The sequence below is a fragment of the Aspergillus ruber genome (genome assembly GCF_000600275.1).
Source record: "Aspergillus ruber CBS 135680 unplaced genomic scaffold scaffold00009, whole genome shotgun sequence".
Taxonomy (NCBI): domain Eukaryota; kingdom Fungi; phylum Ascomycota; class Eurotiomycetes; order Eurotiales; family Aspergillaceae; genus Aspergillus; species Aspergillus ruber.
Window position 1 is genome coordinate 159,702 of NW_024467305.1, and position 15,781 is coordinate 175,482.

At 47.9% G+C, this 15,781-nt stretch overlaps 6 protein-coding genes across 6 annotated transcripts; 5 read left to right on the forward strand and 1 right to left on the reverse strand.

Annotated features, from left to right (window-relative positions):
- The first annotated feature begins 1,209 nt into the window (after window positions 1-1,209).
- EURHEDRAFT_411258 (pantothenate kinase) lies at window positions 1,210-3,460 on the forward strand. The gene is made up of 3 exons (XM_040781563.1): window positions 1,210-1,868; window positions 1,984-2,266; window positions 2,327-3,460. Exons 1-3 carry the CDS (start codon window positions 1,599-1,601, stop codon window positions 3,121-3,123), a joined length of 1,350 nt encoding a protein of 449 aa, XP_040639795.1. The 5' UTR covers window positions 1,210-1,598; the 3' UTR covers window positions 3,124-3,460.
- A 252-nt stretch (window positions 3,461-3,712) lies between these two features.
- Window positions 3,713-5,502, forward strand: EURHEDRAFT_411260 (uncharacterized protein). The gene has a single exon (XM_040781564.1). It carries the CDS (start codon window positions 3,983-3,985, stop codon window positions 5,474-5,476), a length of 1,494 nt encoding a protein of 497 aa, XP_040639796.1. The 5' UTR covers window positions 3,713-3,982; the 3' UTR covers window positions 5,477-5,502.
- Window positions 5,503-6,040: 538 nt separating this feature from the next.
- EURHEDRAFT_401764 (uncharacterized protein) lies at window positions 6,041-7,373 on the forward strand (the record flags this gene model as incomplete). Its single annotated transcript, XM_040780107.1, has 2 exons — window positions 6,041-6,093; window positions 6,152-7,373. 2 exons carry the CDS (start codon window positions 6,041-6,043, stop codon window positions 7,371-7,373), a joined length of 1,275 nt encoding a protein of 424 aa, XP_040639797.1.
- Window positions 7,374-9,241: 1,868 nt separating this feature from the next.
- On the reverse strand, window positions 9,242-10,174 carry EURHEDRAFT_423164 (type 1 glutamine amidotransferase; the record flags this gene model as incomplete). Its single annotated transcript, XM_040783361.1, has 1 exon — window positions 9,242-10,174. A coding segment is annotated over one exon (933 nt), but the record flags the coding sequence as incomplete, so codon positions are not given.
- Window positions 10,175-11,261: 1,087 nt separating this feature from the next.
- EURHEDRAFT_361789 (uncharacterized protein) lies at window positions 11,262-11,973 on the forward strand. The gene has a single exon (XM_040778491.1). The coding sequence runs from the start codon at window positions 11,491-11,493 to the stop codon at window positions 11,848-11,850; it is 360 nt and encodes a 119-aa protein (XP_040639799.1). The 5' UTR covers window positions 11,262-11,490; the 3' UTR covers window positions 11,851-11,973.
- Window positions 11,974-12,127: 154 nt separating this feature from the next.
- On the forward strand, window positions 12,128-13,863 carry pigc (phosphatidylinositol N-acetylglucosaminyltransferase). Its single transcript, XM_040785423.1, has 2 exons — window positions 12,128-12,584; window positions 12,660-13,863. Exons 1-2 carry the CDS (start codon window positions 12,203-12,205, stop codon window positions 13,760-13,762), a joined length of 1,485 nt encoding a protein of 494 aa, XP_040639800.1. The 5' UTR covers window positions 12,128-12,202; the 3' UTR covers window positions 13,763-13,863.
- Window positions 13,864-15,781: the final 1,918 nt, after the last annotated feature.

Consider the following 15,781-nt stretch of genomic DNA (forward strand, 5'->3'; position numbering starts at 1 on the left):
AAGAGAGGATGGAGAACAAAATAGAAAAAATATCAGGGAGAGAATGATGGGAGATAAGTGAAGGAGAGAAGAAAAAGTGAGCGTGTGGGCAGACAAGAAAAAAGCTAGGGCTGCAGTCACTGCGCGTCAAAACAACAGCACAACAGAGACATTCACTCTACAACAAAGTATCTCGCAGCACAATAAAAACGTGTTTTCAGCGTAGTTCTTTTGCAATGAGCGTTTGTGGCGGAGAATGTCTGAAAAAGAAAAGAGGTCTACTACAGGCCATGGCCTTTTGTTTGCAGCCGCAGCCGCAGCCGCATACAAATAGAGACGGAGAAGACTCTAGACATTGAGAGACACAAAGCCGTGACCTTCAAATTTGTTTTGTTTCCTTGTTTTGATCATTTCTACTGCACTGGAGCTGGCGCGTCAGTCAGTGAATGCCTTTCCATGCTGTTCCAGGGTCTCATTCAGGACAGCTCAAAAAAAGAAAGAAAACGAAAGGGAAAAAGGAAAAGAAAGCGAAGAAAAGCAGGAGCTTTAGGGCCAGGGCATTGCATTCTGCTTGTTTTTGCAATTTGCTTACTATGCCAAAATATAGCGATGCAGGTATTATGCAGGATTCGCTTCTTCGTATGGTTGTAGTTTATTTCACTACTCCCTACCCGAGCCATGCTCGACTATTGCGGGGCCTACAGAGTACAAAGACTGGACTGTATATAGTTATGGGTTTTCTAGTAATTACTTTTTTTTTTTTTTTTTTTTACTATACACGCTATTCAGCGTTTGAACCGGATGCAGTGTTCCAGAGTTATACACCGCGCCATAGTTCAGCGTATAGTACGAAATAACGGTGGAGAGCATGAACCCATTTATGGATAAGGATGGGAATTCCTCTTATGTCTTAGCCTGTTTAATTTAAGAGTGTTACCACTGCATATGCGTCTTGTTCTTTTTGGCACGTTGTCGAGCGTGGGGGTTCAATATACAACCGAGACCGGAGGTGTTGTACCACAACCAGCTTTAACTCCGGACACTCAGTAGAGAATTGGGACGGTGAACGTAGAAGGCATCAAGCGAAATAAATTGACCTTGGATTTGGCATTGACTTCAACTAATAGTCCTACCTTGGGGATAGCAATGCAGGAGTAGCAGGGTTATAGGTTCTACGGAGCACATGTCACACCAGCTCAGTAAGAGAGATACAGGGGTAAAAGAAGACATAAAACATCGCATCCTTAGCAAATTCTGCCGATATATGAAAGGACTCTTGTCAGCACGTGCCTTGATGCCTAAGGCCTAGAAGACGTCATCCAGCAACTGAGAACAATTACCAGTACAGCAATTGAATACATACTTCTCCCCAGGGGTAGATACTACTCTATTGGAGCTATTGAATGCGACCTCAAAGAATTGAACTACTCCGCCGGTTCCACTCGCTCTCAACAAAAGCGGGCAGAAGGAGATATACGCAGTAGGGGTTATCACGGTCATTATCCCATTTCCCCGAGGATGGACTCGGTCTTCATTGACTCCGTGACTTCTGTCTACTACTATTATATACCGCTGCTGCTCCTCTTCCTTTCTTCTCGGGCACTCAAGCCATCATCGCCATGTCGCCTCCCGATCGCATCTCAACCGTCTTCGATTCCGCTCCGGTCTCCAAGCACACCTACAAATCCTCCGCGGACTTCCGCTCCGGTCGCCTGAATGCGATCGCCAACCCCGGAGCCGTGAAGATCAATGTCGAGGGCGCATTCATCGTCGACGAAGAACCACGATCCCGCTCCAGAAGTCCCATAGAAGCCGAGGGCGTGCATTACGAGAGCCAAGATATCCGTCTTCCCCATCACACCGGCGTTGTGAGCCATGTCGCTGTGGACGTGAGTGATCCCCGCATACTGACAGCTATCCCCGCAATCGCCGACAGAAGGGGGATCGCATGCGCAACAACTTCTGGACAATTGGGCTGATTATGGTGATGATATTGCTCTGCAGATTGGCGGCTCGCTGGCGAAATTGGTCTATTTTACGCGAGAGCTGGACTCCGCGGACAATGGCGGCCGATTGAATTTTATCAACTTCGAAACCCATCGCATCGACCTTTGCATTGACTTTATTCGACAATTGAACGAGGAACATGAGAAGCTCAATGGCTCTTCACAAGACGAATTGTGTGTTGTGGCTACTGGGGGTGGTGCATACTTGTACTACGACAAACTAAAGGAGGCTTTGAATGTGAACGTTAAGCGGGAAGAGGAGATGCAATGCTTGATTACAGGTACGCTTCTTGCGAGTGCGATATCATGTTGAACGTGACGCTTACAATTCTCTGGATTAGGCCTTGATTTCTTCATCACCGAGATTCCGAACGAAGTCTTCACCTACAGCGACACCGATCCCGAACCGATGAAATTTGCCGAGGCCCGACCGGACGTATACCCCTATCTCCTGGTTAACATTGGATCCGGTGTATCCATGATCAAGGTCTCCGGCCCGAAGGAGTTCCAGCGTGTGGGTGGTACTCACCTGGGCGGTGGTACATTCTGGGGTATCTTGTCCCTGCTCACGGGCGCCCGGACCTTCGATGACATGCTGGCAATGGCGGACAGCGGAGACAACAGCGGGGTGGACATGCTGGTCGGTGACATTTATGGCATGGACTACAGCAAGATTGGACTCAAGAGTACCGCCATCGCCAGTACCTTTGGCAAAGTCTTCCGCATGAAAAACGCTGCTGAGCGGGATGCAGAGGATGGCGAAGGCCTCAGCCCCAGGGATCCTGAACACCCCGAGGATGATGTGAAGTTCAGGCACGAGGACATGAGCCGGAGCCTGCTATACGCAATCAGCAACAACATCGGCCAGATCGCATATCTCCAATCGGAGAAACACGAAGTCAAGCACATCTACTTTGGCGGATCCTTCATCCGGGGCCATCGCCAAACTATGAACACACTATCCTACGCCATCCGCTTCTGGTCCAAAGGAGAGAAACAAGCCTACTTCCTACGCCATGAGGGCTACCTCGGTGCAGTTGGCGCATTCCTCCGCAGACAACCGGCCAACTGGGGTCGTCGGAACAGCCTTGACGATACGACAGCGCCTCTCACGTTCAAAGAGGCCCTTCTATCCTAAATCCAGAGCTAGCCCTCTGGACCATTGCCCATTTGTATATTTTCTGCTTTGACAAAAGCATTTGTTTATTATATGTTGGTTTGAACTCTTCGATACCCATTGTTTTACTCGACCTTTCGGTGCATATCAGATGCAATTGTTTGAAGTTGATATATTGTCTTTAATACCGATCATGGACCCAGGAAAAGGTCCAAGCATTATGTTCTTTTGGATGAGTTCTGTATACGTCTGTTCGAGTACTTTTACAGACTGGATGCTACACTATGATTTTTTTTTTTTTTACCACCATGTTGTATTTAGAATTATTTTCGCATTGTATAACACATATTTTCATGTCAGGCCATACACTATCTAATTCCTCCTAAATATGCGTATAGTGCAGATATATAGTATAGGAATGGATGGCTACAGTCCCTTTCAAACACAAAGTCGCGTCGCCGCGCAACGGATCACTTTGTTTTCTCCGTTCACTCTCCCATATTCCCTTGATAGTTCCTATTTCCACTCCTTTTTTGCTTTTTTTCTTCGTTTTATATACATAATACAGGTAATTCCACTGCTCAATTGCTTCTTTAGGTCTTTGTTCCCGGGATCCTGCGTGTAGGCCTCTGACGTCGCGACAATGCACAACAGGTGAATCAACTGTACACAGATGCAGACTTTGCACAACAGATGAGCTAACCCGCATCATACCAGTCCAAAACACCTTCCAAACAGCCTTGTCATCGCAAACCCCCCGGCATATGGCCCAAAACAACCTCTAGCCCGTCACCTCCTCGCCCTCCTAGAAGAATGGCACCGGCAACATCCAACCCCACCGCCATGCAAATACAAATACCGACCAGGAAACCCCAATCCAATGCCCTTCAAGGTATTCGGCCGCGACGGGACCGAATTACAACTCGCGTGCTACAAAATCGTCTCCCCGCAACGCTACTGGATCCTCGTTCTGTGTACGCCGGGTCAATCAGATAAGATTGTTGCGTGTTCCAGTTTACGGGTGCGTCTCAAGACCTTTTTGGTGTGCTGGGCGGGGTGTGAGAAGGGGTATGAAAAGAGGTGTTGTGCAGTTAGGAAGTTTGGGTCGTCCTTGGAGGATGTGTGGTTTTCGGAGGAGTTGTGGGAAGATGAACCTGAGGATGTTGAGCCGTTGAGGTTGAATTCGGGGTCCGGGGTCAATGGCTCCAAAGAAGAGAAGACGCAGAAGAGGCGCAAATCGATCAATTCGGCTTCTCGCCGGCCGGCCCCGGCTCCGGCACGGAACAGTCTGTTGGATGAAGAGGAGTCATCGGCGGAAGAATCGTCCCCCCGAGTCGTAAAGCATACCCCATCATTGAACAGGTTAGCCGTCAAAGCCCTGCCCGAGTTCGGACCCCAGCAACCGCTCGCCAGACACCTCGTCAAGCTTCTAGAAGAATGGCACAGAAAGAATCCCACTGGATATCCACCTTGCAGATACCAAGGACTCCATTCTAGCAAAATCAGACCGCATTCCTTCAAATCCAAGATCTTCGCTCGCGATGGCACTGAGCTGGAACTCGCCTGCTACAAAATAATGGCCCCGCGAAATTATTTCGTCCTCGTGCTGTGCCCCTCAAACAGTCCGCATAAAATCGTGTGTTGTTCTAGCCAGCGGACTAAAAACATGACGTTTCTGGTAGGCTGGGCTGGGTGTAATGAGGGCTATGAGTCTAAATGCTGCGCGGTTAGGGTGTTTGGCTTGACGCTGGACCGTATTAAGTATTTGCCAGACCTGTGGGATGACGAGCCTGGTGTTGCTGCTATGCCGAATACGCCCAAGGTATATGACACAAAACGGAGGTCGGCCGGTTCGGCTGTCCGTCGTGCATCCCCGTCTCCTAGCAGTTCGTCGGATGAAGAGGAATCCGCCACAGATGATCCGTCTGAGAATGAATCAATTGGAGAAGGGGCGCCTAGATCGAAGCGGCGGAAGTCAGACCATCACAACCGTGATAATAACAACCCCGATAACCACCCTAAACATGTCAGCGAGAACAACAATAACCAAAGCACAAACACAACATCTTCCACCAAAGAAACGCATGTGGTTTTCAAATTAATCTCAGACTTTGCAGACGCAACCCGCTCATTCCCGTCCGATGAATGTGCGACTGGGAAGCACCTGTTTGCCAAATCAAAAGAGTTCTTTCGGCTTTTTGACCAGGACGCAGAAGTGAAAGTCTTGTCCTGCCGCATTCCTGCTCGCCATGAACGTCCATATCTGTTCGAGGGCAAGGAAGGCGAGTTTAGGCTGTTGCTTCAGGACCTGAAGGATTCAACCACTGGTATCGTTAATAATATCTTGACCGTTGAGATCAAGTGCGTGGCTTAGATTAGACCTATGATACCAATGTAATTTTTTTGTCTACTACTAATAATTTCAACATATATGTACAATTCCGTTTTCTTCAGGTGCTGTTGTAATTTATGTTCAAGTTGTAGTTGTTTGTTATGATCAGGTGACTGGCGACGAGACAATGAGCGGCTTCGCGTAGATGAGAGGGAGGATAGACCAGTCAACTCTCCTATCCAGAACACCCCTTGCAATTTTTCTCTGCTCTCTGCTCTTTTCGCTTTATTCTTCAATCCCTGACAGAGTGCCCGGCATTTGATCTTTTTTCTGCACCGAGTTGGACTACGCGTCGTGATTGACGTGCCCAGACGCGGAGACGGAGATCACTCCAGCATCAATCGACGATAACCGTTGCGGATCACTAAAGCAGGCATTTCCATTACCATCAACCGTATTCTCTAATCCACTCAATCTCTTTGGCTCGTGCACAAGCTGAAAAAGCGCTAGCACAGTGATCCGTCTGCAGTCCTATCGAGCCTACCGACCCGCTCAGCTCGGCTCAGCCTTGTCTGCCATAAGCAAACACACCACCGAGACGGCCCGATGCGCTTAGCTCGAGTCAAGTCGGAAGAGGAGGAGGATTCGAAACTTCACATGTAAGCTGCATTATATTTCTTGTTGATTGAATTGTCGCTGATGTTTTCCGGTTTCAAGTGTGTCCGAGGATGATGATGATGATGACGACGAAGAGTCGTCGTCTGAAGATGACAGCGATAGTGAGGAAGAAGAGGTACAGAACGACAGAGGAAACGATACTGATACTGCAAATACCAGTATCACACGTCCAGATGAGGGCACAGCACCAGTAACAGCACCGGCACCAGCAACAGAAGGAGAAAAAGAAGCAGCAGCAATAACCGCAGATCCCTTGGATCCGGTATGCATGTTCGGTCAGAGCACCATCCCAGAGAACATCCAGAGCACCTTGGACGAGTGGCACAAACAACACCCAAGAACAGTACCACCATGCTCATATCGGAGCGGAATCCCGAAACAAGCATGGAAAGTCTTCGATCAAAATGGCAACGAGCTACCCTTTTCATTGTTTATGATCAAGAGGCCTATTCCGTATAAGATCACCTTCATTTCCAATGAAGACGGTTCGGGAAAGCTGGTTTCTTGTCGGCCATATTCTCCTTTTCAGATATTTCTTACTGGTTGGAATGGACTGGCGGGCTATGACGAGGAAGCTTGTGCTGTGAGGTTGTTTGCTAGGAATCTGGAGGATATCGTTTTTACGCCAGGGTGTTTTGATAAGGCCCGCAGGACCAAACCGGAAGCTGTAACGACAAGTGCTGCGGCTAACGGCACGTCCACGGAGAAGGATACAACTAAATCTCATAAACGGGGAAGACAACGCGACGGCCGAACGAGCGATGGCAGCACTACCCGCTCAGTCCAACAAAAAAAGCCCGAAAACAACCCCATTTCTGACCCCGCCTCTGAAAACCCTTCCTCGAACGAATCATCACAATCAGAATGCGAAGACATCCCAGCACGCCCGACAAAAAGATCCAGAAACAGCACTTCAGACGCAGCTTTACCACATCCCGCGGCCCCACCCAAAACTACATCGCCAAACACTAAAGAGGTAGCATTCAAGCTCGTATCCGAACTCTCAGACGCAACACGCTGCTTTCCAATAACCGAGTGCAAATCCAGCCGTGATCTTTTCGCGAAAGCACGCAAGTTTTTTCGACTACTGGACGAGAAATTAGATGTCAACGTGCTCTCTTGCCGTATACCGTCTAAACACGAACGGAGATATCTGTTCGAGGGAAGCCAGGGCGAATTCAATCTGCTTATTCATGACGTGAGGAACTTACAGGGTGTTGGTGCGAAGACGCTGATTATTGAGGTTAAGTGTATGGAGTGATTGGCCTTTCTTTGCCTGTTGAGCGAATTCGATGGCTAAGGGGTATAAATTTGTTTCTTTACACTATCGTTCCTGGGATATGGACATCTATCTAATGTTGTAATCACTATATATGGTCTTTCTTATTTAATCGACAATTCTGTTCAATAGTGATCTCTCATGTTGTAATGCTACCTCAGCGACACACATTAAGAGCAGCTGGCAATACAAGTTGACCTAAGAAACACTTACTGGAGGCCACTGGATTTTATGTTATATGCCATTAGAAATTCGTTCGAACCGTTTGACTCAATTAAGCGTGGCATATGCGTTGCTAGATAGAAACAAAAGTATCATCTTGTGGCACCTGGATTTCTTTCAACACAGCCCTGAGATAAAAACGTCTACAGTGTAGCTGTCAGTATCAACTGTCAGACTGGCCGCTGCTCTTCTATATTACCTGAACATCTCTGATGGCGATAATACACAAAACAACGAGAGTTGCTAGGTGAACCAGTGAAAGTATATCATGAGTAACAGTACAAATATTTTGTTGCTTGAAGCTGACACCAGAACTTATTGAAGAATCTCTTGAATCACTTCAGGCTTTCCTCTACCATGTCCAGCTCATACTCTTGGTGCGCCTTCTTCTGCTTCTTGGAAGAGCAACTCCCCTATAATATGTGAGCAGAGACAACACAAAGGATGAGGAAATATATGTAATCACAACCAAGATATGAATATATTCATGGCGGTAATCCTTGTGGTGCTTGTCAATCACACCGCGGAAATCTTGCCCCATAGGTGATCTTCTGACAAAGATACCATGATTTGGGAATTTATGCGCCTAGTACCTACGCTCATACTTGTCCCTTCCGACTGATTTATGAGCTCGTTCCATCTTTTGGTAGAGAATGGTTCTTATTCCGAGGCAGATAAAGGACCGATGCATAGCCCAACAGGACTGGTCTCTTCACTATCTGATGTACTGCTAATATACTACTTGTTTCGATTTTGGTCATGATTCTATCCATTAATAACCCCCGACAGTTCGTTCAAAAGAGACCAAAAACCGAAGGCGTACAGAATGCGCATCATTCGCGTCACAAAAGCAGAGACAAAATTTTCCCGCAAGGCCACCAAAGCCTCTGAAACTGTCAGAAACCCTTACCTATTATAGAGCCCTAGGGCTATCAAATGCACTGGAGTATTCGATGCTTGCCCTAACACAACGGCCACCAGCTAAGCTAAAATGGCTTTCGATTCGAGGCTTAAGAATACTGGGTCTGGAATACAGAGGGGCAATGTCCCTAGGAGGCTAAAAAATATATGAATGGTAATTATATCATGAAATAGGAATCCGACGTAGGTCGATAGGGAGGTTCGAGAAATTCGTGACTATTGACAAATCCTTCTCGATTAGTGGCAATCTCACACAGCAGGTCAATTGTACTATGTCAGAAGAGGCAATATTGCGGATCTGTTGATCTTGACAAATACCCCGCTGGAAAACATTGGCATTTTGGGCTACCTGAAAGAAAACCTGGTCCCCATTTTGGAGTATTGAGCTTGTTGTCTGTGGATCCAATCCATGATCCAGATTTGTGAATTAGGCGAAGAGTCAGATTAAAGATGGAATTGCATGTTGGGATATGCTCTCCCCGAGCGAACTAAATCCTCGCATATTGAAAATCTTTAGGTGCTTGCTGCATGTAGGCACCCTTCAAAGTTGCATCAACTAATTCTACGATCTTGCGAGGTACCAAACTTTAGCAAATATACTAACAGAGATGGAGTCTTATCAATCTGGGCTACTATACATCAGGTAGTTCGTAAAGCTCGATCTGGTTTTTGGCCTATCAAAGATAAATAAACTGCCCGCTAAGCATCTAATCCTCGCTCGCAAGGAACAAGAGAACTACCTCAGCGGCCACTGGAGAATCATCATCATCCTCCCTGTCAGGTCTGGAGGACCGGTGGATTTGGTCCAGACGGGACGCCAGCAGCGACGAAGGCCACTTGAATGTACGAGCAAACTGGCGACACAGCTCAGCCGTGGCAAATGCATCAAATTCAAAGTGGCCCTGCAGAGTGAGAACGCGACCGGGTTGGTACAGACCCTGTATGGAGCAGAGTTCACTGCTTCCAACATTGATCCAGGGTTCCGGAAGGGAAACATCCGGCTTTAGTCCGTCCGCAGCGACTTGCGAGTAGGATACCACCTCATCGCCATGGATGAGCTGGATTCGGAAGGGGGTGCTTGGCAAAAAGCGATGAAAGGGTAGAAATCTCGAGGTAAATGCCGGGTTCAATGAGATTGGCTGAACCCCTATTTCATGGCCTTGCTGCATTGGCTGCACACAGACCCTCACATAGGATTCCTCTCCCAAGGGCTGCTGACCACCCCCGAGTAAGGCCTGGGCGATGAGCTGGTGTCCAAAGCACGAGCCGAAGATCTTGACGAGGGGGAATTGGGCGTGTACTGTTTGAAGAAAGGACTGTAGTGGTGGTATCCAAAACAGGTCGTCATATGCTGCTGCGGCGGCGCCGGTGACCAATACTGCATCGATTGGTCCGGATTGGGCATCCATGTAGGAGTCTCTGCTAGACATTCGAAGGCATTCTAATGAGGGCAATGATCCTCCGATCACATCGAATCCAGTTACGCGAACATCTAACTTCCCGTGTTTCAAGGGCTGCGAGCTCTGATTTATTCGTTCTGCAGCCGCCTGAAGAAGTAGACGAAACTGTGAGCTGTATAAACCTCGCTTGGCATAAATAGGGTAGCAAGGCACATCAGTGTCAAGCACAGCAATATGCACGTGAACCATCTCTCCTGATCCCGACTTCACGAAAGGAGACAATAAAAACAACACCGATCTTTCTTGTAGGCGGAAATCGTGTTCTCCTTTTCCTTTTGCTCGGTCTGGCAGGTATGAAGAGATCGGGGGAGGGGCGGCTTAGAGAACATATGCTGCGGGGGTTCAGTATTTCTTAGTCCTGTTTGTAAATTATTTATGAGCTGCTATTCGCCTGGTCCTTGGCCTTTTCCTTGAACTTACTCGGGCGCCATCCGAATCCCGGGAAAAGCCCCGAACGGCACTGGATTCCAGGAGATAGATATTTTAAATCCATCCGTGTAGAGAAAGGGTGTATAAAGTTCATTTATTTGAGCTAATGCTGCTCACCAGGGTATGTTACCACTTTACATATCAGTTCTGGCATCAATGCAACCCCCTCGTTATGGGGTTTATGTACCCATAGTGACTTCTTCCATCCAGACAAGAGCATTCATTACGAGAGTATTACCCAACATGTCAGAAGACTTCTAAACAGTGGAGCCACTAGCCTTTTGATTTATAGTAGCAATGGCGAGGCCACGCATCTGTCGACGAAGAGCGATCACAAGTGGTCTGCCATGCACGCAAAGTGGCAGGCCAGGACTACACCGAAGCTGTCACTAATGCCGGCTGCAGTGCCAACAGCGTACGAGAGACATTTCTACTGTCCTCCGAGACGACATGTGCCTCCAGACTTAATAAAGAGAAAACCTTCACCATCGACAGGGGGTATCATTGTTGTCGTCGTTTATCAGGTTGAAATCCATCAAGCTCGGACCCCGAGCGCGCTATCAATTCCCCTGCTAGCGATATCTGGGAGGGTGGCTGATCACTGCTGACTTCGATTGGCAAACGAAGCCAGTATCTAGGGGAGTTGGAGAACAGAAAAAGCCTGAGCTGTTTCCGGATCCCGTTCCGTTAAATACCAGGTTGGTGTCAGCTTTCCCTTGTCGGCTCGGCAGCGTTGCCGAGAATCAGTAATGGCGCGATTTGTCTCCGAGGAAGATAGGATTGAGAGCAAACCGGTGCCTTTCCGACTTGTAAGCTATTATCCGAGCACAAAGAAGGTTATATTGAAGACATCGTCACAAGCCATATCGTACCGCACATCCAGCCTGCAAATCCCCAATTAATCACCTGGACAAGGGCTGGCCCTAACAGGTCATTGCTCGCGGCTTGATCTGGGGCCATAGAAGTCAAACCCGACAACCATATTGCTTACTCGAATCGATCTTTTATGGTTCCAGCGTAATATAAATAATTATATCAGATGCGGAAGATGTCTGCGTCAGATTCAGATGACTCGGGAGAGCCGGGATCAGAACACGAAGAGCCCCCCGGCGAAGAGGACAAAGATAAAGATAGAAAGAGGAAGTTCTGACATGTCACCAGTTCTAACCGAACTAAAACCGGCTCACGATGCTGGAATGGTCTTCAAGTTCGTCTCTGAACAGCCCGAGGTGACTGGCTCTTTTCGCGTTGCAGAGTGCAGTACTAGTATAGACCTTTTTACCAAGGCACGGAAGTTTTTCCAGATTTTCAACAGATACACCGAAGTCATATTGTCACGTCGGCTGGCTTCTCGTCAGGAACACGTTACTCTTTCAAGGACAGTGAGGACCAATTCGAGCTGCTTCCCACTGATGCCGACAAATTAAAGAGCAGCAATCAAAGATAGACCGTTGAAACCAAGTGTGTTGCTTAACTATATTATTAGACCTGTCTGGGTCCTTGAAGGATGACCGGAGGCGGCATTACTTGATGATCAATGACCCGTAGATACAAAAATGCATAGTTACTATATGTATGGACTGTAGGTAGTTATATTCTCCTGATCGGCAGCGTCATATAATTGATGACTAAGCACCACGTGGAAGCGTGCGCGTTTTCGGCCAAAACGAGATGAATGCGACTCTCGCTCTCTCTCTGCAATATCTCCAATCTCATTGCTCTGACGACTCAAAATAAATAAAACAGCCATGCCCCGAGCATGAATCCTGCGTCTGCTCGATGCCTTCACTGCTCGGCTCGCCTCCCATCCCTCCATCAGTCCCCGACGAATCCCATCCAAATCGAGTGGGCGGGTCCAGGTCTCACTCTCCTGGCGAGCAACGTGCCCTTCCAGATCCCAACCGCCTAGCCCCTGAAGACGCCTACTATGCACCGTCATCACTAAAGGCGCGCGCCGCGGCTGCGGCTAAAGCAAACCGCGACGATTCTCTCCGAACGCTGAAAGGCAATGGCAACTCCGCCGCCGTTGCGACCTTGCGGCCATTGTCCGCGGTACCGAAACCGGATGCTGAGAAAGACGTACGGGGTGTGAGGGGGACAAGTCGACGGAGGAAACGAAGGAAGGGAGCTTGGAAAAAACTACTCTGGGTCAAGCAGTCATGTATGTTCGGGGATTTTGCCGATTCTGTTCTACGTGTCTTCTATTGAGATGGCCGACTGACAGCAGATTAAACAGACCCGGATAATTACACCGACACCGAAACCTTCCTCGATCATCTTCAGCGAAACCCACGCGTTCGTCCTTATGATTTCTGGCCATTGGTCGCTGATTCGACTGTCATCGTGCAACATGTTTGCTCTGTGGTTATCTTCATCTGCTGTTTCGTCGGTATCGTCCAGGGTCGCGTGAGTCCGGTCTCGGTGGTCTGTTGGGGTAGTGTCGGGACTGCCATGGGATGGATACTCTGGGACGCATGGGCGAAGGCAGATGAGAACGCTAGTGTTCCAGAACGTGTTGTAGAGGGAGATGCTGGCTCGAGTTCCAGTTCGGTTGTGGACTCGACCCACCCCTCTGGGACTGGACAGAAGGATAGCCAAGTCCAAGGCCTTGGACTGAGCATGGGCTCCAACTTACCCGGGACAAATCGATATGCAGATTCTCGCGTTTCGGAATCGATCTCGTCTACAGCAAGCTCCATACACCAGTATTCTATTCCGCCTGAGCCTAGCAGGCCTCTACGCTTATCGTCACGAAACCGCCAACGATTATCAACGGTCAAATCGGCATTCCTCATCTACTTCGCATTACTTGGGCTCAGTCCCATCCTCAAATCTCTCACCAAATCCACTGCTAGCGACTCAATCTGGGCCATGAGTTGCTGGCTCCTATTCATGAACATCTTTTCCTTCGACTACGGAAGCGGGGAAGGCGCAGGCGCCACAAAGTTCCCGGCTTCTCTATCTACAAACGCAGCGGTGATGGCATCCACCGTGCTTGCCTCCCGTCTACCATCCACAACTCACGTGTTCAGCCTAATGCTCTTCTCAATGGAGGTTTTCGGACTCTTCCCAATCTTCCGCCGCCAGCTACGTCACATCTCATGGACTGGACACGTCCTACTAACATTGACCCTAGTAATAGTCGCTGGTGGCGCTGTCGGATGCACCATACGAGGCGGCTGGGCAGCTGCCGTTCTGGGATCGCTACTGGGAAGCATTCTGACAGCGCTTACCATGGGAGGATGCAGTTGGTGGCTTATTAGTCTTCAAAAGTATAAGAACGTGGTGATTGGACCATGGGATCCGGCAAGGCCTATTATTCGTCGTCATTGGGATTGATTGCTTGATTGATTGGGAGTCGGGACTCGGATGTTCTAAAGATACCCCTTATTTTTGCTAGAAATAGACTTTAATTACTGTACATAAGTTTCGTTCTAAATACATTATGTTGTTTGTACTGTGTTTCCCAAATCACCACAGAAAAGATGATAGATTTGTCCTCGAACTGAAGATGACCAGACAACGGTGAGAGTACTACTCAAAATGTTCAAGCCCCGGGAGGGCAGTCCTTTTTAAAAGCCAGATATCTCCTAGGCCTCAGCAATTATCTCATTTGGTAATTCATTTACAAGAACATCCACAAGTGTGTTGGCTCGAAAGAGTGGGCTTATGTTTGAATTTTTCTCGTAATATTGGATCGCGAAGCCAGCAGAGTCTATGGATCTCGTGCGAAACACTAGAGAGAAGCAGGATCTTCATCTTGTACGGTTGTTGCATAGACTCAGCATGTCTCCGATCAGATGGGCAGATTTCAATCTTGACAAAAACGGTACCGTCTCCAATGCTCACTTCGGTTTCTATGACCAAGGCTGCGAACCCCGTAGCTTTGATCCTCCGAACAATCACCGTCTTTGAAAGAGATATTTAGGTCTGAGCAGTTCTGCCCTCTGTCAGAGATAGGTCGCTCTCGACTGGGTGCTATAAAGACTGTGTATTAGCAGATTCAGTGTGCGTCGTACACTGAGAGCAACTGTATTTTGCTAGATTATATTAGATTTGCATTAGCGTCTATTTGGTTCTAGTTACATGATTTTTCAGGGTGTCATACTTTTTGAGACCAAACCAAAACGATCAAGGTCCAAATCGAGGCCTTTCAACTAGTCGAAATAGTGCTCTCGGTCACACTAGGCTGATAAAAGAACTGGTGTCGGTGACATGTTTCGAATATTCCTTGCGCACCCGGGGACCCCTCAGAGGGGAGTAAATGAGAATTGTTGTGTCGTTTATATACGCAGGATCTCTCTCAAAGAGGCCCGTTGTGTCGGCCCCGAGAATCGAAATAGATAAACACGGAATCCCCGAAGATGCATCGTCTATAACATTGTGGCGCCATTCGTCACCTGGAGCGATCATCTTGAGAGGTTGCAGAAACCGGTGTTGCTATATATATAGAACTTGAAGGCAACCTGCTCGTATATTAGCACAATCGATGGAGCTTATAGATAGTGTTTTAATACCGAGGGGATGCACTCACCTGAGAAATCCGTACCTTGTGACTCCGGAACAATCATGTATCCTTCTACATAATATGAACTTCGACAAAGCGGACTTGGTGTAGCCGTCGACAAATGGGATTTAAATGCAATGAAGGGGAAAACCGACTCGTAGTCTCAAATGGGAGTTCTGGCCAACGTAATCTCAATACGTTACGTTTCGCTACCACAATGCCAAGTTGCACTCCATCTCAGCGCACGAGTCATACCACAGACTATAGTCTGCTTTTTCGTGTAGGCGGACTCTAACAGTATTGTGTACCGGTTAGACACGCCGCGTTCATGCGAATTGGTGCATTTGTCGGATATCATATCTCAAAATCCACAAACACGAAAACCCCAGGTGCTGCAGTGATCTTTGCATTTGCGTAAGGTCGCTCTGCGCCATGGTCTCTGCTCTTCCCACAAATATCCACGTAGTTGGAGCTGTACGTCACAACGGTCTGATATAGTTCGACACCACCGTAAGTGGTGCAAAAGGTCATTGTTTCTAACCCTGGGATCTGAAGACCAAAAACCCTTGCTATCATTAGCTGACGTCTTCTTGAAAGCTGCGGTTTCCTTCGGTGGTGCTTACCTGCCTGAGTTTTTTTTCCTTCAAAAGGAAAAAAAGAGAGGTCACACCATTTGTGTAACCTCCTGCATTTGGCCATAAGGCTCGACTCATCGGTTTCTCTTGCTTGTGCTACAAAAAAGAAATTGTGGTTCGGGTTCGGAATACATAAAAAGGATAATTGCTGGGTTCTTCTCTGGTCAAGTCAAGTCCAGTCAGCAGAGAACACCCCAGAAACAAAATGAATGTTTA